This window comes from Corvus cornix, chromosome 3, assembly GCF_000738735.6.
Source record: "Corvus cornix cornix isolate S_Up_H32 chromosome 3, ASM73873v5, whole genome shotgun sequence".
Taxonomy (NCBI): Eukaryota; Metazoa; Chordata; class Aves; order Passeriformes; family Corvidae; genus Corvus; species Corvus cornix.
Genome location: NC_047056.1, coordinates 52,704,436 through 52,728,712, shown reverse-complemented (window position 1 = coordinate 52,728,712; position 24,277 = coordinate 52,704,436). Strand labels below are relative to the sequence as shown.

Genomic DNA, 24,277 nt, shown 5'->3' with positions numbered 1-24,277 from the left:
TGGAGCAAGCTGACCACAGGCAGCAGGAAGATCACTGGTAACCACAGAAGAAACTGGATCACAGCCTTACCCTCTGCCATGATATCTTCAATATGGCTTCGTTTCATCTGTTGTTGGGTTGGTTTGGGGCTTTTTTTTTCCAACTAGATTTTAATTTTTGTCCAAAAGGATTATTTTAACCAATTTCAATGGTATATAGGTTGTTTTATAAAAATGGAAAGCATCAATCACTGTTTCTTCATGAGAAAAAAAATATCTGGAGTTATTCAGCAAACTAATGTTATAAGAAGCTGTGAGAATAGTTGGCAAGTTGTGCAGACATCAAGTCTTACTTATTTTAACTTTTTGCAGATAGTAACCAAACCGGACTCTTCCTTAGAACAACAAAACCAACCAACCAAAAAAAAAAAAAAAAAAACAAAACAAAAAAAAACCCAAACAAACAAACAAAAAAAAACCAACAACAACAACAAAAAAAAAAAACAAAAAAAAACAAAAAAAAACCAAAACAAAAAACCAACAAAACAAAAAACCCAACCAACCAACCAACCAAAAACCCACACAGAGGAAAATCTGTTTCTATGGCTTTCAGACACAAGCTTCCCTCTTCATCCCCCCAAAACTGGCCTTTAAAATAAATGTGACTCATTCCAGAACAGATTCTTATAGCTGGATTAAAGTGGTGTCTCCATCAGGACTTCAATAGTATTAGTTGTTGATGCTGAAGTGTAAAAACCTGGAGGAATTAGCAGCTCTGCCTGCCAGGGTATCTCTTGCCCACAGGCATTCTGTGTTGGAGAGCAGGAATCCTTCTCCTCCAGCAGAAAATTCTGCCTTGTCATGGAATATCAAACACAAGTCATTATCATTTATTATGTTAAGGCTTCTTAAAAGCTAGCCAAAGCACCAAGTGCAAAGAGTATTGCTAATCTTATTTATATCCAAAAATGAATATTTTACTAGGACCATGTCAGGTTTTTTTAGATGCTGGTGACGTAATTTTCCATGATGTTACATTTTTAATTCTAGAAAAACTTTTTTTTTTTTGGTCTTGGAATTTATAGAAATAAAGGCAGCAAGACCCTTTTATCTATTTGTGACAGAAGTTCATAACAATACATGTGAGATGAGAATGACCTGGACAGCTTAGCAGACATGAACAAGAGTTCTGCTTCTACTGTAAAAAAAAAAATCAAACCAAAACACCCACAACCCCCTGAAAATCACTGAAGCCTACTGTAGAATAATCTTTGCCACACACACATTGTAGAGGTGATCATCACTTTTAAGGTCAACATTAGACAAATCTGATGATCTGAGCAGTTTTCAAAGGGCACTGAATCTACTGCAGATTGTGTCTCCTAATATGTATTGCACTAGTACCAATAAATCTGTGAGATCTCAACATGTTCAAGTTTCACAGCAGTCAAAGCAGCATGCAAAGTATCTGTCCCAAAAAGCTCTCTTTTTCCTCTGTCTTGTGATACAAGGTAATGCAAAAGGGAAATGCAAATAATGCATTTCATCACCGAGGTAATGATGTGTGCACCTCCTTAGGAACCATGAAGTGCATTATTTGGTATGAAAATGCATGATCTAAAGTTGGAACATCAAAGAAAATAAAAAGTGCAAATATATTCAGTATTTTATGTACTAAATATGAAAGAGAGTAAATCATTATACAGAGAAAATAGAGGCAGCTTAAAATAAGACAGATAGGAGCTAACCACTATCTACTTTTTGTTAGCTTTATTAGTTACCTATCCACACCTATTTCAAACTGTGAGAGATATTTCTCTCTGAAGTACATGCATTTTCCCTTCCTGCCACGTTTCCTGCATATAGTTTCCAAAATAACACTGAATACCTTAAAAAGGCAGATCCTACATTACAGTTTAGGTTCACATTTCCAGGAAACAGACTTAGAGCAGAAAAAACCAGACTGTTAAAGGGTTAACAACTTAAGTGTGTCACATTTTAGACATAAAAATTTGCTTTAATAAAGGACATTTAAAAGGAAGAAGCCGCAAAGGGTAAAGAAACACATCTCCTGCAGCAAGTGAGAGAGGAGACAAACGAACCCCGTAGCTCCACTAAGAATGAAGATCAGTTTTATTTCACTTACCGGCATTATCCATTATTCCCTCTCGGTATTCAAAAAGCACAGTTCCCCAGAAAAGCAGCCGGTACAGTCTCAGGCTCGCTAATGAAGCTGGCTGCCCTTCTCCTGGTTATTAGACCTTGCAGGCAGTCAGAGCAGACTTCATGTACTGACTGCAGTAGACATCACCAGGAAATTTATATCTCCAAGGATGACAAACAGCCATTAGCTCCATTATAGGCTGATTAAGATTGTGTGAGCCTATCAAGTAGATACTTAAATCCCCCAGGGTTTTACATCTATGGGGGGAAAACAAAAGAACTCTGAGCCTATAATACTGAATATATGTTTCTGAAAAGTAAAAGTAATGCTGATGAGGAGAGGTTTAATGAGTAGGAAGGCAAAACCTTAAATACAAAAGGGATATATTACCAAGCAAAGGGCTGTTATTTATCAGTGACGCAACAGCAAAAGTTTTAGGGAGGAAAAAAAAGGGGGAGGAATCTGTGTCTGAGAAAGTGTTACGTTAGGCTACAATTTGCAGCCATTAGCTTTGGCTGTGCTTTAAATCCTGCAAGTTCTGCACCTGATGTTCTCTACATCAGGTGTTCTCCTTTTTGTGAGAAACACAGTAGGTGTGCTTATCTGTAAATGCATATCAATATATTAACTGCCTGGAAACATTCATTATTATAGTGATCATAGCTGAATGTAATGAAAGGGTGAAAAGTAACTACAGAGCTTTATTTCTTTTAAAGTCAAAGTAAAAAACACTGGATGCTGGAGGGATTGGACTCAACAAAATCTGAGTGATGTATGCTGAAATGAAGAGGTATTATTTCTAAATTTTCCATACCACCTGAGACTTTGATGCACAGGCTTTTCTCCCATAGAAGGAAACAAACAAACAAACAAACTCAGTATAGGCTCATAAACATTTCTGGAATATTAGGGTTCTATCCCCCATTTTGGCACTGATTTGCTGTGTAACCCTAAACCAGGCATTTTGTGCCACAGTGTTTGCCCAGTTGTGACAGGGGCACCATTACACACATGGCCTTTGGTGAAAGACAATGTCACCAAGTACTGACACTACATAAATGTTGCACAGTATTTTCTCAGTATTTATACCTTCCATTAGATAATTCACTCCAATCCTCTTTATTGCAATGGAGAAGGAAAGCAGTTTTTTTTATATCTGCATTATATTGACCCTCTGCCCCACAGCATCACATGAGCAACAAAGTATGTTTTCTATTCATCATCCCGTCCCTTTGATCTTATTTGTCTTTTTAAAAATTTAAATAAAAAGACGGTTGCGGCACTGAGCTATTTACACTGAGTAAGAAGTGGAAAGAATCAATGAGAGCTAAAGTCATCAGCAAGAATGGAGAATATCTAGGGCATACTAGATATATTCTGTATTTCCAGAAAGGAAGTGCTTGGAGGGCTAAGGAGAGAGTAAAGATTAGAGATCTGTCACACTTCATATTAAGCTTCTATTTATAAGTGGCTTATGAAGAGCATATAAAAAATAGAAGTTAGCATAAGCATGTTGCATTAGTACATGTCACAAATAGCTACAACAACACTCATACAAAGGGTTAAAGATGACCAATAAGGAGCTTATTCATTTGCTAGATTCTGTATCACAATGACAGTTGATTAATGTGCCAATTTGGGTAATTGGTTAATGTGCATTTGGTGAAATCTAGTTGCAGAGGAGCACTAAACTGGAGGCTGTGTGATGACCATCTGATAAAGGCAATCACTTTTCTCCAGCTCCTCTGTGGGAGAGAGCTGCCTGGAGAATGCTGGGTTCCTGCAGAAAAGAGAGAAAGCACAGGCTGTTGCTCTGTCTTTAAAGCCCCACATGTCCTCAAGTGAGCTGGGGGATGTGCTGCAGCACTGGCAGACTGCTCAGGAGAGAAGGGCAGAGGATTGTGCCTTCGTGCTAGGATGCTACTGCTCTACTATGGAGCCAACCAAGGCAACATCAAGCTGCCAATGTGAAAAGAAGAGATGGCTTGGTTTTGAGATGGGGCTCTGCAGAGCTGCAAATCTACAGGTGTCTGAGCTCAAACAGCACTGAGGGATGGTGACAAAGCCACTGCAGGGCAAAAGGACAGATACATATCTTAAATCCCACAAAGTATGCAAATGTCTTGTGCTGACTAAAACTAAGAGAGACTGGTTTTGAATCCAACTTGTTTGCTTTGACTTTCACTGAAAGCTGGAAATGGGGAGCTCTGTACTTAAGAAGCCACCAGGCAATGGTGCAGCTATTGGAAACCAGTTCCTACCCTTGTGTCTGGGGAATACAGGTGGGCAACACCCTCTGCCAGAGAGCCCAAGGGAAGATGCAAAGCTGCACCTACTCAGACTTCAGGGAAGTGAAGAGCTCCACATAGTGACTATTTCTATGTGCAGAGCAGTCCTAGTGTGCATGCCATGGCTGAACCTCAGCTGCAGGGCAGATGGGCTTCATGGTGTCCTTCAGGGTGCTGGTCCCCCAATCACACAGCTGAGAAGACCTACAGAAGCACACCACAGCTCCCTTCCTGCCCTCATGCACAGGTTTCCTTCCGAAGATGCCCTGGAAGATGCTAATGTGTACCCAGGCCCCTGCCTGACATGCAATTCAGATTCACAGCTTCAGGTCAGCTAAGGATCAGGATTATAAGGTGCTAACTAGAGTATGGGAAGTCCCAATTGCAACAGCTTGCTAAGCATTGAGTTTGGGTGCTTCATCATGGCTGTGTGACAGGTGCTGTTAATGAAATTAACTGTTACTGGAATTTATTAACTCTTGCAAGCTAACTATAAATGGAAATTTCATATGACGTGATGTAAATCTCCTCCATTTGAACAGAAAGCATCTCATCAGGAAACTTTGAAAAAGAGAAAGCTTTACAAAATACATTCATTGAGGTGGGATTTTTTAAAATTGTAGGTAATTCGATTATTGCATAGAAATCAACAGGTGTGTATGATCAGATGCCATTATTACAGGGTTAAAGCAATGTCTGCCTGACTGAACATGGGGGAAAAGAAAGATACAGGTAATAGATGGGGTTCAATGAGAAGACTGTGATTGTTATTTAGAAGTAAAATATACATATATTCCAGGCATAAATTTGCTTAATTTGTGAGTACAGAGCAACCCCGTCACAATACATGAAATGACTAAGTCTTTTAAAGGAAAATTTTTGGTAAGGACTAAGAAGATCAGATCTGTGCAGGTGTAAAACTCTCTGTTCATCTTGCAAAAATCTCATACTCCATCAGACTGTATCCTGGTTTTCTTCACCTATGAGGTGGTCCTGTATCACAATCCATTTCAGCCACAGGCACTTAAGACCTGGGCTCAATTCCTTTCATCCACAGACTTCCTGATTTTGTGCAGGCTCCTCCAACATCTGACCTAGGAACAGCTTGTACTGTGCTCGCCCCCACACCTCAGCTGTGTGAGGATAAACACACTGGAGGTTATGTGAGACCCCAGTGCAGAGTTAGGAGCCGGGGAAGTCACTAACCCAGATAATCAGGGCCAACCCCTGGAGAAGAAAGCATTACAGGGTACATTAGTAGTACTGCTAATTACACAGAACCCTAACGATCCCGCTCTCCAATACACCTGATGTACACAGCCTGCTGCAGTAATGACATTTCACTCCCAGGAAAATCAATGACGATTCACGGAGGCACAGAAATCTGCCCAGGTAAGCATCAGAGAAATCAGGATAAACAGAGACCTCAGTGCCCAGCCATCAAAAACACTTAGAGCTGACAAACCTGCAGAATCGATGGACAGCTTCAGCTGTGGTGTTTCCAATCATGACAAAGATGCCTAAGAACACATTTAGAAAATGTGAAATCTGGCTCTGTTCAGTGCACATTTGTCACTGCAAAGATCTGATTCTGTAAGATGCCATTTCAGGCAAAATGTTTCGCTTCCCTTTCACTGTGTCTGTTTCTTCCCACACAGAAATCATCAGGCAGGTGTCTCTGGGATAAGCTATACTTGTTTTTAGATGCTGTGGGTTTGAATAGTCAACGTCAATACTCTAAATAGACAACTTCATGTGATTCTTGTAAGTATCCACCAAGTCCCAGGGCAATGACTGTGCTGAGTACACAGGATCTGTAGTGCTCCAGAAGGTATTTCCTTCTCTGAAGTACCTTTCCATCCACCAATGGTGAGGTGCTTTCACTGGGAGAGAGGGAAGGACAATCTGAGAAGGCACAGGAATGACAGCAAAAGATCTGAACTCTGCTACAGACATATCCCAGTATTTCAGTTGATAACAAAGATTGCCACTTGTTACAGAGTGCCTTTGGTGCTTATAAACTTAGCCACCGCAACACTGCACCAAAATCTGGAATTAGTAACGTCTATAAATACAAAGTTGTTAGATACACATTCTCCAGGCTTTAGGAATATTAAAACCCTCCTCTGGCACGTTCTTGAAAGTTGCTAGGCAAAAGGGAAAGCCTGTTGAGGATGTGCTGAGCAGTATGAATGGAATAGGCTTCCCTGGGTAAGAGCTGAGGAGGGTTCAGCAAAGTGCAGAAGCAACCTCCAGTAGAAACCTTCCCTAAGCCTCACCAAAATTTCCCAGCACTGATGGGAAAAAGTTTTGACAAAGGTCTTTTCCCTGCCTTACAAAGGCAGAAGAGTTTGAGAGCAGGACAGTTACAAGGATGTTCTTTTCCTGGGAAGAAGCTCCAGTTCAGCCTGGAAATATTGGTAATACACAGGTGTAAGTGCAGAGGGTGCTTTGTTTTGCTGAGCAAACAGCAGGAACCTCTTGTTCCCCGGGAAGACTTTATCCTTGAACAGCCTGGGCAGATGCAGTGGTTCTGACTCTTGCTGAAAGCTGCAAGGGGAGAAGCAACACCTCTGAAGTCAACAGATTTAAACTGATAGAAAACAAGGAGAGAGTGGGATCCAGACAGCAATATGCGGTCGATGTAGGTGGGGAGTTTCACAGCACAGATGGGTTTTCAGAGGGAGCAGGAAGGGGCTGGGCATATGATGAGTTCAGCGCAGAGAGGGTGGCAGGGCTGAGTGAGAGGAGGGACAGGCAGTGGGAGGGGAAAGCAGGGACATGGGGAGAGGTCAAGAAGGAGGTTTCAGCATATCATGAAGAGGGGGAGCTCAGCAGGAGATAAAAGCATGGACAAGAAAAACATCTCTAAATACTTGATTATTTAAGAAAATTGTAGCTTTTTTTCTGAATCCTGGATTTTAGTGAACTCATATCTACAAAGCAGCATGGTACGTATTCAGTTTGAAATACTGGAAAAAGAAACACAAGGTTTTGGTCTTTAGTTTTCTTACCAATTCGTTTATGAAGGCTTTGCATGTGCCTAACTGCCTACCTAGCCCCGGAAACCTGAGGATTTCTAGGATTTGGATATGCCTGAAAGAATTGTACCTGGCATGACCAAAAGTAAATATATATTAACTATGTGCTGGTGTCACCATGAGCACAGCTGCATGGCTGGCAATGGGAGCCTCACAAACAAGATGTCTAATGACTTCAAGCATTTTTACTACTCTTAAACCAGCCCAGAGCTATTGGCAGGCTGTCTGCCTTCAGAAGACAATTAAATCTACTCAGAGTCAGGTCTAATTGACATGCTGGTAAAAATGCCCTAAGTGGCAGACTTCTGTGTTCCATTGTCCCTCTTAGCCTGCCATTTCTTCTGTATCGCTTGCCCTTCTTCCCTCGTCCTGTCCTCTCCTGAGCACACGTTCACACACAACCTAGGCTGTGGTTATTCCTCCGTGTTCTGCCCTTACTGTAAGTCAGACTCTCAGACTGTGTCATGTACCTGCTTGTACAGAGCCAAGTGTGGCTGCTATAGAGGGAGCTTCTACAGATCTGAAACTGCTACACGTCTTCCACTGAACTGCCAAGCATTTGCTGTCAGGAACAAAATATGCCCTTCTGTTTGCTTTTTACAGTCTCCCAAAATTGGAAATTACTTGGAAAAGCAAATGGCTACTAAATGGATTAGGGCTATGATTTGGGAAGGTCCAGAAGATATATTTTCCTCTCTGTCACAGAAAACTGGGTAAGTGTTCCAGGTGAAAGGCTACAAGACCTGGGCTGCCGTTTACAGTGCCTGGTGTGGGTGTTCATGCATTAATACAACATATTGCTCACATAAATGAATTCTGTCAAGCAAACTGAAATAACCTCTCTCCTTTTCTCTTTAAATATCACAAACAAATGCTCTGAAACAAGTTACTATTCCTATGGAAACAGAGATGAGCTCCAACCAAAACCTTACCTCAGAGCATGGCCTTTGTTACCTAGAGTGCCAAGCTAAATCAGGTATAGGAAACAGGGCAAATCAGTTTAAAATAAGACTTTTTAGTATCAGGTAAGGTATCAGACTGCTATAATCCTCAGTATTATACAATACTAACAAGGAATAGAAAAATTGCTTCCACATGTCCACTGAAATAAAGTTCCAGACTCAAACTCCATTTTATGGGCTGTGGGCTTTTCACACCTGAGCCAGACAGTTACAGAGCCTGTTACAAGATGTTCTGAGTTTGAAAATCTGGTAACATCTTTGAATGTTCTGAAACCATCATGATATTTGACTAGATCTCGTATTTGTATTAGAACAGATTTTCTACAAAGAGGCCAAACTGAAGCTCTGCATACAGGGACAGCCAGTTTTGGATCCCAGATTATCTCTGTCTCAGTCATATTGAGGCTGGTGCAGTGACACTTCCATCTCAGTATCTGACTTCACCAGGATGGTAGTACAAGCAAAAATACTTCAGCCTTTTATTGCAATGTGAAAAGTGAACACACTTTTTGAGTCATAGGGGCCAGGGCACCAAGAAGAAACAAAATGCCTTTTGCTCTGATAGTGAAAGTTACAATAAAAAACAGTGGTTGAAAACAGAGACTAGGCATGTACAAATAAAAACATGTATCTATTGCAACAGCAAATGTGATTAAGCTCCCAAGGCTATCAGTGGATTTTCTGTCTCTGGAGGTCATCACATCAGGACTAGATGTCTTTCTGGATGACAACAATAAAACACAAGTTACTGAGCTCAACAAAAGTGTAAATGGGTGTAATTTAAGGGCTTGTATTGCACAAGTCAGACCTAATAATCCCTTTGGCATCAGTGCCATGAATCTGTGTAAAAAGGCCAGTCTTCATTATCCTTGCTGAAGTGAAATGTCAGACTTTTATCATGCCTTAATGACTGCGTATAATAGATTTGCAGAACATTTTATCCTGCTATTTATCTTAGGACCTTATTCTTACCTTCTGCCCACCACTTTTCCTCTTGTGTCTTCTGCAGATTTTTCTCTTGCAATCTTACGTATAATGAAAAAAGAGGGAATTTAACCTCACTGAGAGGCATAAGCATAACTCTCTTTCTATTTTCCCTTAAAATATGCTAACAGATAATCCAGTAAAGAAAAAACATGGAAAGGCAATATATACTGGTCTGAGGGTCTGAGGTTATACCAGCTTACGGTGAAGCCAACAGTAAAACTTCCACTTCAGTCACACCAGGACTTTGTTTCTGAACATAAAACATGTGGCCAGACTTAAATTAAGGATAGGGGAGATTTTGGATGTTTCAGTTTGTTTTAAGTAGCGTGGGTGAAAATATATTAGTAAAGTCTTAGATAATGGAATAGAAGACTTCATTTAAGATATTTATCTGCATTTGTCTTAACCCTGTCTCCAAGCTGAAGTATAATTCAGGCAAGTAGGAGCTAGATAATGATCACTTAAATGTCAAATGCCACCCTTAGGAAAATGAACAAATAAATATCAAAAAAGAGAAAGCTTTTCAAACTCCAAAAGCTGACAAACAACTGCTAGTGTGCAGTTGTGTGCTGTACATGATGCACTGCACATTTAGCCAGACAAACCTCTTTGGAGGTTAATGTTTTATAACTTGATTCATGAGACACAGATCCGAGCAGATATAAACTGGAAACAAACAGAGGAGGCATTTGACAAGATGCACTACAGAGAGGTATAACTTCAGCTTGTTACCTTGCTGTCTCTTCCCTCCTGGTACTGCTAGTTTTCATATAGATCTCGCCACTAACCTATACTGCTTTTGAACACCATAGTGCACATTATTAAAGTAAAATCCATCATCCAGAAGTCACCATCTAATCAAGGATCACTCTTAGGTGCGCCAGATATTCTGCAATAGTTGGAAAGGAGAATGACAGGAGAGTATAACTAAAGGAGAGTGAAAAACACTACTTGAATGTGTTTTCCTGAATGATTTTTAAAAATATCTATTTATCTATATTTATCTGTGAATTTACTCTATATTTTACCATAGTGGGACTGCATTCTCACTTAATCACAACTTCTGTTTCATATAAAAGGGATTTTCTTTACATACCCATAGTCCAAGCTGTGCTACCCATATGAGCAATTGGTATCTGTACAAGGTCTGATGGAATTCCATCTCAACTCTTCAAGCTCAGGGTTACTATTACTTCAGTCCCTGGGTTTCCTTAGAGTTGCAATGATTACCTTCCTCCTTCATTGGCAGGAGCTCAAGCTGAATGGGCTGTGTAACTGTGAAGGGTGCCCAGCATGCCTAAACAGGGTAGAGGTACCTAAAGTAGAGACCCCTGAAACAAAATACTCATCTTTTTTTCACCTATCTGTTTCACCTGCTCTTTCCTGACTCAAAGGGAGAGATTTATGATTGAGAAATTTGTCTGCATGATCAACCTCCTCAAGGGATCCAGCTAGACTAGAATCACAGCTCCAGCTATTGTACAAGGTGCCCCACACTCACACCAAAGGATATTTCTTTTTAATGACCAACAGTCAGAGGTTAACTTCACTTATTCAAGTGCAGAAAGTGTGGTGAATTGGTTGCTGGTGTATGTGTAACTTAACTCTCAGTACCCTGGTGAGACACAGGAATGTCTGATGACTTTGACTTCTGCTAAACTCCTGTCCTGAACTGCTTTAGGTGCCACATACAGGATCACTTTAGCTTGTGCAGCTTGATGATATTCTAATACCAGCAACAAAACAGACGTTCAAATGCACCTCAAAGGTATTGAAAGGACGGGTATATTTTATTATAAAACACATATTTTACCTGCAGAGGCTTGTTAACAACACCAGTTATTTTAATCTGATTTGGTAGCTAATATGCTTGCCAGAACTTACTGGAAAATGTGTGGGACAAACACAGAGCCTAGCTGGTATCAGCAAAGTACATCAGGCAAATTGGCAAGCTGGAGATGTGCCACATGCAGGTGTTGGGAAAACATGCATTAGAAAGAGTTTGCTTCCGCTGAATGAAGAGACAAGGTAAATATTTTCCATTTCAGGATGTAACTGTGTCAGCATAGGCTGTACTTTTGTTAGGCCACAGCTGGCCAGTATAGCAGAAGTGAAATCCTGGAGTAATTTCAGGTAACGATGCTGATAATTCAGCAGCCCAAACTTTTTTGCTCTGAGTCAAAACTCCAACTGTACTCCACTGTAGCATGGAGCCAGAGGATGAACTGCTGTCTATACAACATAAAAACTTCCAGTGCTGAGAGGTGTATTATGGTGAAATCAACAACATGCTGTAAATCTGGTTCAAACTGCTTGGTTGCCTTGCACAGAAGTGCGCATATCTGGGGAAGAAAGGCAGAAAGACCAAAGAATTTGACCAAAGAGGCAACAAGGAAGCCAGGGGAACTCTAGAAATACACCCTAAGGAAAACCTAAGACCAAACACCAGCTGAAAAAGACTGTGCTGCTAACAGTGAAATGATGCCCTTTTGTTTGACTCCTGCTGTCTTTGGGAAACAGATTTGGTGTAGTAAAAGATGAAGAAATCGAAGACATTTCTGTTTCTATTATCAGTTTGTCATCCTAAGTGAAACAGCACATAACATTGTGTGAAAGTTCAAAAAGGTGTCAAACCCACATGGCAAATAGGTTTTTTGCAATTTCTTCCCTTCCTCAGCTGTTACCCAAAATATCCTGTTTATTGTAACATGCCTTTCACCTAGGCATCCCTTCCCAGGGTGTCATGCAAGGCCGTTTAATCCCCTTTGTGGCAAACAAGTCAGCGCTCTTTTCCTGGGGTGGTAATCAGCTGTAAAGAGAACTCCAAAGTGACATTTGTATGGCATTGTTCCTTTTCTTTTCCCCTTACAATAGCACCCACTGGTAGTTGCAGTGCCTATTTTGTGCACAATCTAGGATGCTGCAATTAAGTTCTGAACACAGGTCCTTCTTTAAAAGCATCAACAAAGATGTAGGAGGGGAAATTATGTATCCTGCTTCATTTATTTCTAAAAATAACAACATTTCATCAAGAACATGATGCTTGAATTTATCTGGAGAGCGTATTTAGATAACGCAGGGAAAGGTGCCCTCTTGAGAGCAAGAAAAAAAACTCACTAAAGCTATTACAAAAGGTGGTTGGGTACTTCCGAGCTATGTTGTCTTTCTCTTTGCATTGCACAGTGGTGAGAAGTATAAGCTTCTTTCCTTCAACGAGAAAGAGAATATTATAGAAGGAAGCTGACAAAAATATATTTGAAATATTTTTATTTGCATTATTAATAGTGGTTTGATTATTAAAATATAATGAAACAGCAAATTATTTTACTACAGGTAGCTTTTTCTTTTGTTACTGAGGTCAGCCTGGACAATGGGATTACAATGAAGATTGTTCCCTCTTTGATTCCCCATTTTCCATCTTGGTTTTGAAGCACAGATATGCTGTCTTTCAACAATTTCCTTCCTCCAATTTGCATTCAGTTTAGCAGTGTGGGTAAAATGCATAATCATATGTAGTCTTAACCTGACAACTCTTCTGCTCTCTACTTGTTCTCTCAGGTTGCAGCTTTCAAGTCTGACAAACCCCCCAAACTACAAGTGTTTTGGTGAAGCCTTGAAATGGTACATTTCTTGTGGTAGTTACAGCATTTCTCCAAAGCAATTTTTCAAATATCTTTAAGTCCTTGCAGAACCTTAGTATTGGACATAAATTACATGACAGTGATTAACCTCTCAAGTACCTTGGAATTTTACCTGGATTTTGATAATTCTTTCTTTGTGCACCCTAGTTATATGAAAACCAAACCAAATGAGGGGTATGCCAATCAACAGAAAGCTGTATTACCTCTTTGCTTGAATTTGTCAAGAGCATTTTGACTCCTTGGTCCTCTCCAGTGCTTGCAACTTTGCTGGCATGACAATAGCTGCAAAATTTGCAAGGATGTTCTGTAATCCGACATTCCTACATTCAAATCAGAACTGAAGCACTGAGTAAGAGCTGGGCCAGGGACTGCCCCATGAAATATCCTGCAGGATCTTTTGGATTGACAGAAAACTACTGATACATGTTTTTGAGAGCAGTTTATCAAACTGTTGTACACCTACTTCATGAAGATAACATCTAGGCCATGTTTCCATGGCTTAAGTGTAAAACACAGTCCTGTGGAACAGTCTCAAGACCTTTTTGATGTCAAGGGATGGAGGCAGAGGAGACAGCATGTTAACACTCACTCATCCACCCCCTGCCAGCCAATCCTGGGAAAGGGCCTCCAAACAAATGGTTGTGCTGGAACACCAGAAGGAAAAAGCTTCTTCCACCTGCAGGAAGGACAATCCAGGCCAAGGCAGCTGCTTGGCTGAGCAAGGGCTGATGATGCAGCACTACAAACAAAGCACAGGAATGCATAGAGAGGCCCAGCAGTTGCAGGGGGAGAAAACAGCAGTGAAACAAATAAAAATCAGTTGCAGAGGTACTTGCTTTCAGGATGCTGCCACATGGTTTAAGAGATGAGATGGCAGAGATGAAGATGATCTAAAAAGAAGTTTGTGCTGGCCCCACATGACTCAATGTTTCAATGAGCCCATTTAAATTAAAGGAACAATCCTGTGAATGAAATCTCACAATCTGTGGGAGAAAACAGCCGTGCAGCCCAGTGGTTCTCTTCACAGTTACACAAATTCTATAGCATTCTAGTAATTTAACATTTTTTGTAACTTTGTATCCTCTTGCCATGGCCCTCTTGGAAAAAGATGATGTTTAAAGATAAGTAAGCAAATGACATTGATTTCTAAATTAGACCTGCCCACACACAGGACAAGTTTAAAAATCAATGGAAATTGACATTTCCATTTTATAAAGGAAAAGTCAATTGAAATAGATAAACCTTGTAATGAGCTTAGCCAGAACCTGAAGATTCTCTGCTATATATCTCCCACAGGCTTTTAAGTCCAAATCAGAAATGAAATCCCTTTGGAAGCAGGCTAAACAGTTAACGTGAAAGGAAGAATTCAGATATTATATTGTTCTAAGCTTGCAACAAACAGCGTAGTAGGCCACCCTATTTATTGTATCTTTAGGTCAAAGTTGCATCTGAATCTAAACCAGATTAGTGCATAATTTACAAATTCATAAAAAACCCCAGACTAAACAATCAACCAACCAATGAAAAAATCTAAATAAAAAACTCTGTGTTTTTCACCCTGACATAAGAATATTATCTATTACACATTTCAAGACCTGGATGGAATTACACCATGCTTGCTCCCCCAGAGTCCAGGAATGATGAATTTCTTCCACCCTGCTCTAGCAAAAGAGTCTGCCCCAAAGCTTTCAGGAAACCTGCAGCAGTCCTGCACATTCTTGAGCCACTGGGGCTGAAACACACCAAGCATTTCTTGGCAATGCTGTGGAGAGAAGGAGCTTTGGCTCCTTAGTCTTGCAGGTGCTGCAATGGTTGCTCAGGTGTGGCAGGAAGAGTTTGGCAGCTCAAGGCTTGTATTCATCTGGATCTGGCTAAGAGCTACTGTAAGGGCTTTTTTTTTTTTCAGTTTCTCTCTCTCTCTCCTTATTCATTTGCCTATATATGTGGGAGATGGCCAGGACTTACAGATGTAATTTCCTGGACATGGTTTACATTCTATAAAATGACAGTCATTTTTCACTGAGTCACTTTTTATGACCATTTCAGGCACTATTGAATAAATAACAGAGAAATGTTTTGATAAGTTAGTAAGAGTGTTCTTGTCATGTTTCGTTTGGTGATATGTCATCGGAAAACCACTTTAGCTTACTTTTAGTCATATATCTACTCTCTATAATTTTTATTATTTCATGTAGGAAAGAATTTCTGTTGCAGATGGACTGGTATACAGGAAAGCTTTGATGATATCTTTGACACTTATCAGCTGTATATGAACCACTTAACATTACTGTGGGGTTATTTTTCATGAAATACAGTCTAAAAGCAAAAATCTACCAGGCCCTCCTCCTCTAGGAATAAAAGAAAAGAAATTAAAAAAAGAAAAAAAGGAAAACAAAAGATTTTTCCTGCCATAAAACTGTCCTGAGGTTGGAAAGAATGAGTGATGTCTCTCTTTCAGGCTTCTGAGGAAAGTGGTTCCAGTGCTGGAATTTTCAGGCTGGGAGAAGGAATTACTACTTTCAGTCTAGTCCAGTCTAGTCAAAGGATTCTGCATCTGCCCTTAGAGCTGCATACACCAAATCGAAATGTCTACTGGGCCAGGAAAACATCAGGGTACTTAAGTGCACAATGCTAATTGAGGCCTATATGTTTATTTCTGAATTTTATATTACATTTTATATAGATCCAACTGAATTTTGATTTAGAAAAGACTGCTTCAGCTTCAGCACACACAAAAATTTTAGTCCAATTATTTTAATGATTTCTTTCTCAGAAGACTACGTAATAAATGTGCAACTCAGCCTGAGAGTCTGCCTTTGTGAACTTGCTGTGGACTAGGGTCAAAGCCCTCTGTACAAATACTGGAAAACCTGGTATCTAATTAAAGCCAGATTCCCTCATAATGGGTCAATATCCAAGTGTGCAACAGGCTACTGGTGAAGAATAAGAGCTCCTGTTAGCTCCCAAACAACACAGACAGCAGATCTTGCTCACCCACTCCTCAGCAGTTTCTCTGACAGATCAATATAAAACCCACAAGTGCCGACCAAAGTACATCAGGATCAATACAACAAGGAGATCCAATTTCACCAGCACAACCAATAATGCCAAGCTTGCAGCATTACCTTGGCTGAGGGAAGAGCAATGGCTGATAATAATATTTTGTGTTGTTTAAATATACACTTTATGGATTAAAAGAAAAAAAGGGGAGAAGGGGGAATCAGGAAATTTAAAATGCTGACACGGCATCCCCATCCCATCCCACTCCAGCTTAGTGCCTTTAAAGGCACTTAAGGCACCAAAACCAAGGAAGACCCTGCTGTGAGTTCATCTGAGAGGGAGCAGAAGCCAGGCAAAAGCAGTTCAGGGCAATCTGCTGCTGATCACTCCATGTAACAAGCCTGTATTTCAGATCCTCTCTGTGGGCAGGTGCGTGATCCAGGCAGAAATCCAGCGCCAGAGTCGGGTTCTGCTGATCAGCATCACAACCACCCCATCTAGTGTATCAGCCTCACACAGCAGCACCTCCCTGAGGCTCAGAACCTGCGCCCAGCCGAGTTTTCCCCAGCAGCCCCTGGCAGCCAGCTGGGCAGCCGGGAGGTTCAGGCACCGAACCAATCTGCCGAGGTGAGAAATGATGCGAGGCACAGCAGATGGGTGGGAAGGCAGAGGGGACACTTGGGAGCACATGGTGTGAGGCATTCAGGGTGTGTGGCTGGGCTCCCGGGAAGCTCTTTGGGTGGTGACAAGGCAAGATGCTGCAGTAATTACAGTAAGGATGCTCTTAGCACTGAAGTCCTATCAAAAATAACTGGAGTAAGGAAGAGGTAACAAAGCAGGAGGTATAAGGGGGTTAATTCTACCTTATGGCTGGGCAATATATTCCGTTTTGACCATACATTGATGAACCTAAGCATATTCACAAAACTCAAAATCTTGGCTTTTCCAACTTTTTTCCATTTCCCTCCTCCTGCAGGAAGGTCACTGAAGCCGTTGGGTCTTGTAGGACAGGAAATAGCACAAACAACAGCAGAAGAAAGCTCCATTACCTTATACCTTCATTACACAGGGAAAAAAGAGGAGATTGCTCACATAGCTGAGGCTTTCTTCAGGCAATTACGACAATGCAAACAATTTGTTTAAAGCCACCAACCTACTCATTTGCTGGTTTTTGTCAGTATTTTCAGACTCCTCCACAGATCTGTTGGAAAATCTGTCTATGGACAATTCTCCTCATATCTATGGCAGAGCAGAGCTGGAGCTGGTAAGGGTCCAGCACGTCATCTCTGCCGGCCACCACAGGCAGATGGACTCCTACAGTAACTGCTGCTAGATGGAGAGCATCCCTACTTTTCCCACACTTGGTAGGCATCATAGTACAAAAGACCTAGAGAATAAAGATTTCCACTGAACAGGAATCAGAGATGCTGAGCCAAAAGTTAGTTTGTTGGAGATAGAAGCAGAATCAATGGATTTTTCTAGATAAAAAAATATAATTTACTCTGTTTGTGGACATAATGGCAGACTAACATAAATAAAAGGTATAAAAAAATTTCAATGAAATAATTTCTTTTGTTTCTGATGGGGATCTTTTACATTTTAAACCATTTCCATTTTCCTTTGCTATCTGAGTCAGTGCTTCTTTCATCTTGATTTCTTCTGGCCCTACGGTACTATAATAAAAGGCCTAGCTGTGTGGAGGGAGATAATATCACTCACACTAGAGAAGAAGAGCTAACACAATCCTCTCTCCCACTCACATGCAGCAGAGAAAGAGAGTCACAGATAATCATGGACAATCCCATCCTCTTTCTGCCCCTACCAGAGTAACAAGGAACCCAAGCAGGGCTCTCCTCCTGTGAGGAAATCCTCTTCTGTGAAGGTAGGCTGCCTGCAGACTTCCACATCATCAGGTGTACCTTCATACGGCTTTCACAGGATAAAGGTAGAAGTTGCTGTGTATTCTTACCTACTGTGGAATTGCTGTAGATGCTTTGTACTTGCTCTTTGTTTAATTTCCTTTAGAAAACAATCTTGCATCTATTTTGATCACTATTGACCCTGGCCAATCACAAAACCTGTTAATGCATCTCATCCCTTCTTGCGTCAGGATTTTCTTAAGAGGCTGGAACTGAAAAAAGCCAGTCTGCTCCCAAAGGGACTTTTGCCTTCTACAGGATTGTGATATTTGACTTCAGGTCACCTCATCTTTGTAAAGTGTTGTAAAGAACCCTTCCTGGGATAAAAGCTGCAGCAATCTATTCCAGCCTGAGACAAAGCCCTCTGAAGTCAATAGCAGCACTGCCAACCACAAGTGCACCAACATCTCGAATCAAGCCCCCAGAAACACAGAGATGCCATAGAAAGCATATTGTAACTTCTCTTGGAATAAAAAAAGAACAGTAGATTTTTTCTGCCTCTTTCTCCTAACCCCCGAATGCCCGGGCATGGGAGAATTGTGTTTTCAGAAGTTTTCAACACCAAAGAAGTCCAGCAGCCACTGGAGGGAAAAATACCACAACTGAGGATGTGACTGTAAGAGCCAAAACAAAAAATTGTTAAGCGCTGGAAAGTCACAATGAAGTCACAAGCCCAGGGACAAGGCAGTAGCTTCACAGGCAGTGTACTGCTGCATTCCAAAGGGGGCTGCACAGCACCTGACGGTGAAGCTTGGATGGGATGCAGTCACAGCAACGGCTTGGCTGGACTGCTCTTACTTAGCCTGGGTGGCATGCTCTACTGAAAGGTGCTTGGTCTACTGGAATTGCTGGGTGTCCTCCCTCCTCCCTCCCTCCTGGTTCTCAAAGCCAGTGCATTTGATGAGAGATCAAAATGTCTATATTGCCTTCTAACACTACCTCAAATCATAGAAATGGGAGGGGAAATGATGGCATAGACTGGAGAGGGAAAGGAAAGGGGTGCCCAGCCCCTTCTTCCATGGCAATCTCAAAGTTCAGTGACTGAAGCCTCCCTGTTCAGGGCAAGGGTTCATGTGGCCAGCATTCAGCATTTCTCTTGGAGATACTCGATAGCTACCAAGCAGTTCCTTCCCTCCCAGTGATGTATTTCCTAGCAGAGAAAGCAAGGCCCCACCAGTCTGATGTTTATATTTCAGTGGTTTAGCAAAATGTCACTTAAATGAACTGGACTGAAGCTGGGTAGCTATTTTTTTATATATACATGCGTTATCATACCCAAGAGCTCTTCAGTGCCTATGTACAGGGCACCCTTGACATGCTCTTCTTCCTCGTGTGCCATGAATTCCCAGCAGAAGAATCTGTACTGCAATTTTACAGAAAAAAATATACAGGCTTAATAAAAACTGTCCTGCAGTTCTGTGGCAGCATTTATTTCAATGCCTGCTATCCACATGACTGAGCCAATGTTCAGTCCTATTACAGAAATTCCAGGGCTCAGAGAAATCCACTTAGGGATGTTACATCCCTCAGACTGGCACAAAAGGAAAGTGTTTCATTAAAAGACAAACAAGGAATTTTGGTTCCTTGAACCATACCAGCCTTTATCCTACAGGAGTCTTCAGCATCAGAGTGAATCCCATGGGCATCTGGCATCTATCAAATGCCATAGAACATGGCTTCTGATTTTTCCTTGGTATAATTATTAGACTGGCCAACTTTTATGGGAATCGCCCCCCCCCCCCAAAAAAAAAAAAAAGTTACTCTTAAAATTCTGCTTCTAAAGATTAAGCTCACATGAACAAATGGAGATTAGGACTACTGCAAAGTGCACATATTTCGGTAGCTTTTATTGACGTGTAAAAGGATTAGAATCAGAAATCATTTGAGTGTATTTTTAAAACTTTGGTCCTTCCTATCAATGTGCATAATTTGAAGCATATAATTCTGAGTCTGAGAGAGATGCATACTGCCATTTGCAAAGTTCCTTCTGGATTTTTTCCCCCTCTCTCCTGTTATTATGATAATCAGTATTTGTATAAAAACACCTTGGATTGAATATCACTTACTTCATACATGATATACATGGAGTTTAGTTTTCTGGGATTTTTTTTCTCTATGGGGCATATATAACTGAGAAAAGTTCATTGAAGCAGAAGCATGGAGTTCTAATGAATATTAGAATTCACTTCATTAATTAGTGCCTGAATTGAAATCTCCTTGATATAATTTCTTTAAAGAAGGTGATTGTCTTAGAAAGCAGACTAAGCTTGTTTATTTGAGGTACTTCTCACTGTCAAAACCCTATTACCTAGAATTCATCTAAATATTCTAAATATATACTTATCTTAAGCCTATGATAAAACTGTGTAACCCAGCTCCTCTTCAAAATACTAAGGGCAAATTTGGCTTTGCCCTTTCATTTCACTTATCTTACTGACAGTTATTTATTTGCTGCTTGGGAGAATTCCTTCCCATCTCTTTCACTTCCATCTCTTTTAAAGGAGGTAGAGAGGACACCCTGCCACTGAGGGTGGGTCATGGATGTGGCTCTTCCATCCACTAAAAAAGCAAGATCCATCTTTATTTCCTTAGCCCAGTGAGTCTGGCAGATGGATGGCTTGTGTTCTCAGTCCTCTGTCCCTCTGCTGTCATTCCTGACTTGGCCTAAACACAGCAATAAAAAACCATACCAAAAAACCACTCAGAACTGCAGAAGACCCTGCTCATTGTTGTTGTAAAAAGTTTCTTTTCACATACTTTTCAGTGTGTTTCCAGCTCTGGTTTTAAGTGCTTCCAGCACTTGAAGGAGAGCAGCTTTCACTGTTCCTCCTGGGAGACCATTCCCCAGCCCAATAAATCTCACTCCCAAGAAATCTCTTTTACACATCCCCTCCTGTGCTTACAGCACTTTTCCAATCTTGGCCTATCATGAGTAGAACAAATAACTTATTCCCCACAGAGTTTATATAATAGTGCAATAAAGTTGCAAAAGCTGTGTGCTCCACTGAGTTACTTCTGCTCACCAGAAATTTGTGTGATAACAACTTCTGTATTGCCAGCAAGACATAATTTCTAATTTCAATAAATCACAAGATTTCTACGGAAATGCAAAGCTGTCCAAAACAGACAATATTATTACAAAAGTCATAGAAGACATAAGAAAAGAAGCACGGAAGATCTTTAAACTGCTGACACCAAGGCAAAGTCTGATGGGTCTTTCTCCCCCTAAATTCAGCAGACTGGTTACAGATATCTTGCCAGTACTCACTCTGTCCATGATGTTTTGTTTCTGCTTTCAAAAGACTGGCAACTGAGCTATTTTAGAAATTATAAAATAAAGTACTTTTGTTTCCATTTTACTTAACCCAGCTTGAATTAAAAGTGATTTCAAAGTAATGCCTAAGATACTGTTAAGCAATTACCTTGCTATTTGGGACAGTGTGCCATCTTCCCTCACCCAAGCGTAGGCAAGCCTGTGGAGCTGCCTGGCACTGCCTCCACAGCAGGCACTGAGCGAAAGGAAAAAAAAGAAAAAAAAAAAAATCCCCATGGAAATTGCAAGGTGGGAATCTTTCTTCCAGTGTCTGGGGACCATCAGGAGAGCTATCTGATACAAAGCCAAAAAAGGGGCAGGCAGCACATTTGAAGTCCCGAAGTCTTTTGCCCCTGTAGCTGAAAGTCATTTGCTCTGCTGGTTCCCTCCAGGTCTGGCAAGCGCTGCACTGCAAAGGTGCAGCTTTCAGAGTCTGTTTCAGATAGACCACTAAATGCATGAGCATGCACAGTGCTCTCATTTACTATGTGTCCAGGGATAAACATCTGCACCACAGAGCAGCTCTTGGCTTGTGAGCCGAAATCGCCAACAAAGTTACACACACATTCACCAGTTTGCCATAGGAGGATCCCATTAGACAAATTCAAGATGACCACCTAAATATGAGAAAGATCTGAAAATTACTGCATTGGTTTTTTGGTAATCTTTCCCCAAAATGATTTTTGCTATTTGTAGATCAAAAGCCATTGTTTATCTCAACTTCCAAAGAATAAGGCAAAATTCATAGCAGATGTGTCTCCAAATACTAAAATAGCTGGGTGGGAGGCTTTTATTATTTGCTATTCACTAAAATAAACATGATGTGAAATTTGCCATTCAGTTTTGTTTGCAGGAAGGCATAACAGGAAGGCACCATGATTTTTTAAAAAATGTTAAGGGCTCAAAAGTCAGACAGCTGGAAGAAAGATGCCATGCCCCTGGGGAGGTGTAATTCTCCCTCTTGCCTCACTCCTAAGGATACAAAATCGAGGGTCTACTCAGAAACACAGGCTGAGGTGCCTATAAACCTAAGTAACAAAGGCAGCATTGCCATGCTTCATCCTTGGGGCTAGAGCAGTTCTTGTTGTGGTTTGGGATGTCCACTGGTCCCTGATCAATTACCCTGGCTCTGGCTGTGCAAGCAAAATAACATATTTGAAATCCAACCTTTCTGATCTTGCCTAAACTGCTTTAAATCAGAATAAAAATCAGAATTATATCTTGCAGACACTGCCTTTTCGTGCTACACATTGGTACCACTCATCTTTTTTTCAGATAAAAAAGTCATGGTTTCATTGATGGTTTTAACTACTAACATTTACTGGCAGCCCTGACACTGGGCAACAGAGGAATTAAATTAAAAAGTGGCAAACAGATGACTGCTAATTATCCCTTCACTCATAGAGTTCAAATATAGCTGCCTGTGTTTGAACACAAAGAAGGACTGCAATTAGGGCACATTCAATTGCAAAACCACCATGACCCCTCTTTACTGCGCTTGTAGACGATGCAAAACAATACCTCAATACCAATGCTACTTAGTGGCTTAGTAATATTCTTCAATAATGTGTGTATTAGTCACAGATATATTCTTGAAAGCTGTGATTCTACCCCCAAACCCAGAAAAAGCAAACAAACATGCTCTGGAGGGAGAGCTTTGCTCAACGTGCTCTTTTTATGGTCTGGTTCTCTGATATACTCAACATCCTTATTCTGTCAAGAAGGTATTTGCACTGTTTGATATCCAATGATTTGTAAAGGAATCTGGCAGTGGTTACCCTTGCCTTGGAAGGGTGTACACTTGGTGGACAGGGTCCTTTAGGACAATCACATTTCTGTGGTGGGGAAATTCTGGCACTTCTCTGCTGATTTAATTCCTGGTCCTGGTCCCCAAACTAGAAGGAGAAAGCCCTACACCAAATTTCTGTATGGTGAAAAGTTATTGAAACCTCAGTAAATTTTTTGAAGTGACTATCTAGTAAAAATACTATAATTATTTTTAAAATAATTTTTTTTTTTGTATTTTAGCTTATGTGAAGCATTGCCACGTTGCCATCTGCAGTTGAATGCTTCCTCTTCCACATTTCCCTCCCAGCCCCACACTGTTAGGTCCTGTATTTCTGTCAATAGAGAAACAGAGCCAAGCATGAGAACTGTGAAGGGCAATGCAGGACGTGTCAGAATTTTTAAGAAATGTGAGAGAAATGGGAGAGGGTAGAAAAGTGTCTCATCACCAAAGGATGCGGTGGTTTAAGCTGCTCTTTAGCTCCTTTACAGAGCACTCCCTCCATCTGAGAGCGTGGCAGACTTGCAAAGCACAGCAGCTTTGCAGCTTCAGGCTGTATTAAAGCAGGTCCAACACTTCTGAGCCCATTATACTAAATACTTGATGCTGATAAAATTTACTAATATTTCACTGTTTCAAAACTCAAAAATTGTGACAACATCAAAGGCACTAACATAATTTATGCAACACAACCTCTTAGAAGTCCATTTCTGCATCAAAACCTCATGATGGAGAACAAGTTTTCTCAGCTCACCACCAAGGGAAGTGTTGACTGCCTGCAAACTCTGCTTGCATTTCAGGAAGATCACAGTGCTTTCCACATGCATGAAGAGCAAGGGTATCCCTTGTTGTGGTGGGGTTTAAGGCTGACAGTTTCAAAGATGAAGGGAGAAGGGAATGAACTCAGAGTGCTGAAATCACGATTTTCTATTTTCTTCTGCATATTTTTGCTTTTGTTCCACTTTGTTTGTACATGAGAAAAACTAATTTCTGCATCTGTTAAAATAGTAGCAACATGCGAGGTAAAATGCTAGGGGGAAAAAAGAGAAAAAGAAAAGATTATCACTAAAGATATGTTTGCCTTATGATAAAACATATTCAATGAGAGTTAGTAAAAATTCAGAAACATTACTAATACTGGTGTTATTGAAAACTGAAATCTTACAGGATTTCTGGCACTGAAAAGATTCTGATTCA

At 40.7% G+C, this 24,277-nt stretch overlaps 1 protein-coding gene across 4 annotated transcripts in view; it reads right to left on the bottom strand.

Moving 5' to 3' along the window:
• Positions 1-24,277, bottom strand: part of PHACTR2 (phosphatase and actin regulator 2) — a 132,858-nt gene that overhangs the window by 102,639 nt on the left and 5,942 nt on the right. Inside the window, exon 1 of one of the 4 annotated variants that reach the window (XM_010400069.4) lies at positions 2,126-2,553. The exons of the other annotated variants lie outside the window; for them this stretch is intronic. Coding sequence (XP_010398371.1) covers positions 2,126-2,138 — 13 coding nt within the window. The 5' untranslated portion in view covers positions 2,139-2,553. Of the gene's footprint in view, positions 1-2,125; positions 2,554-24,277 lie in introns of those variants that run through there. 4 annotated transcript variants of the gene reach the window in all.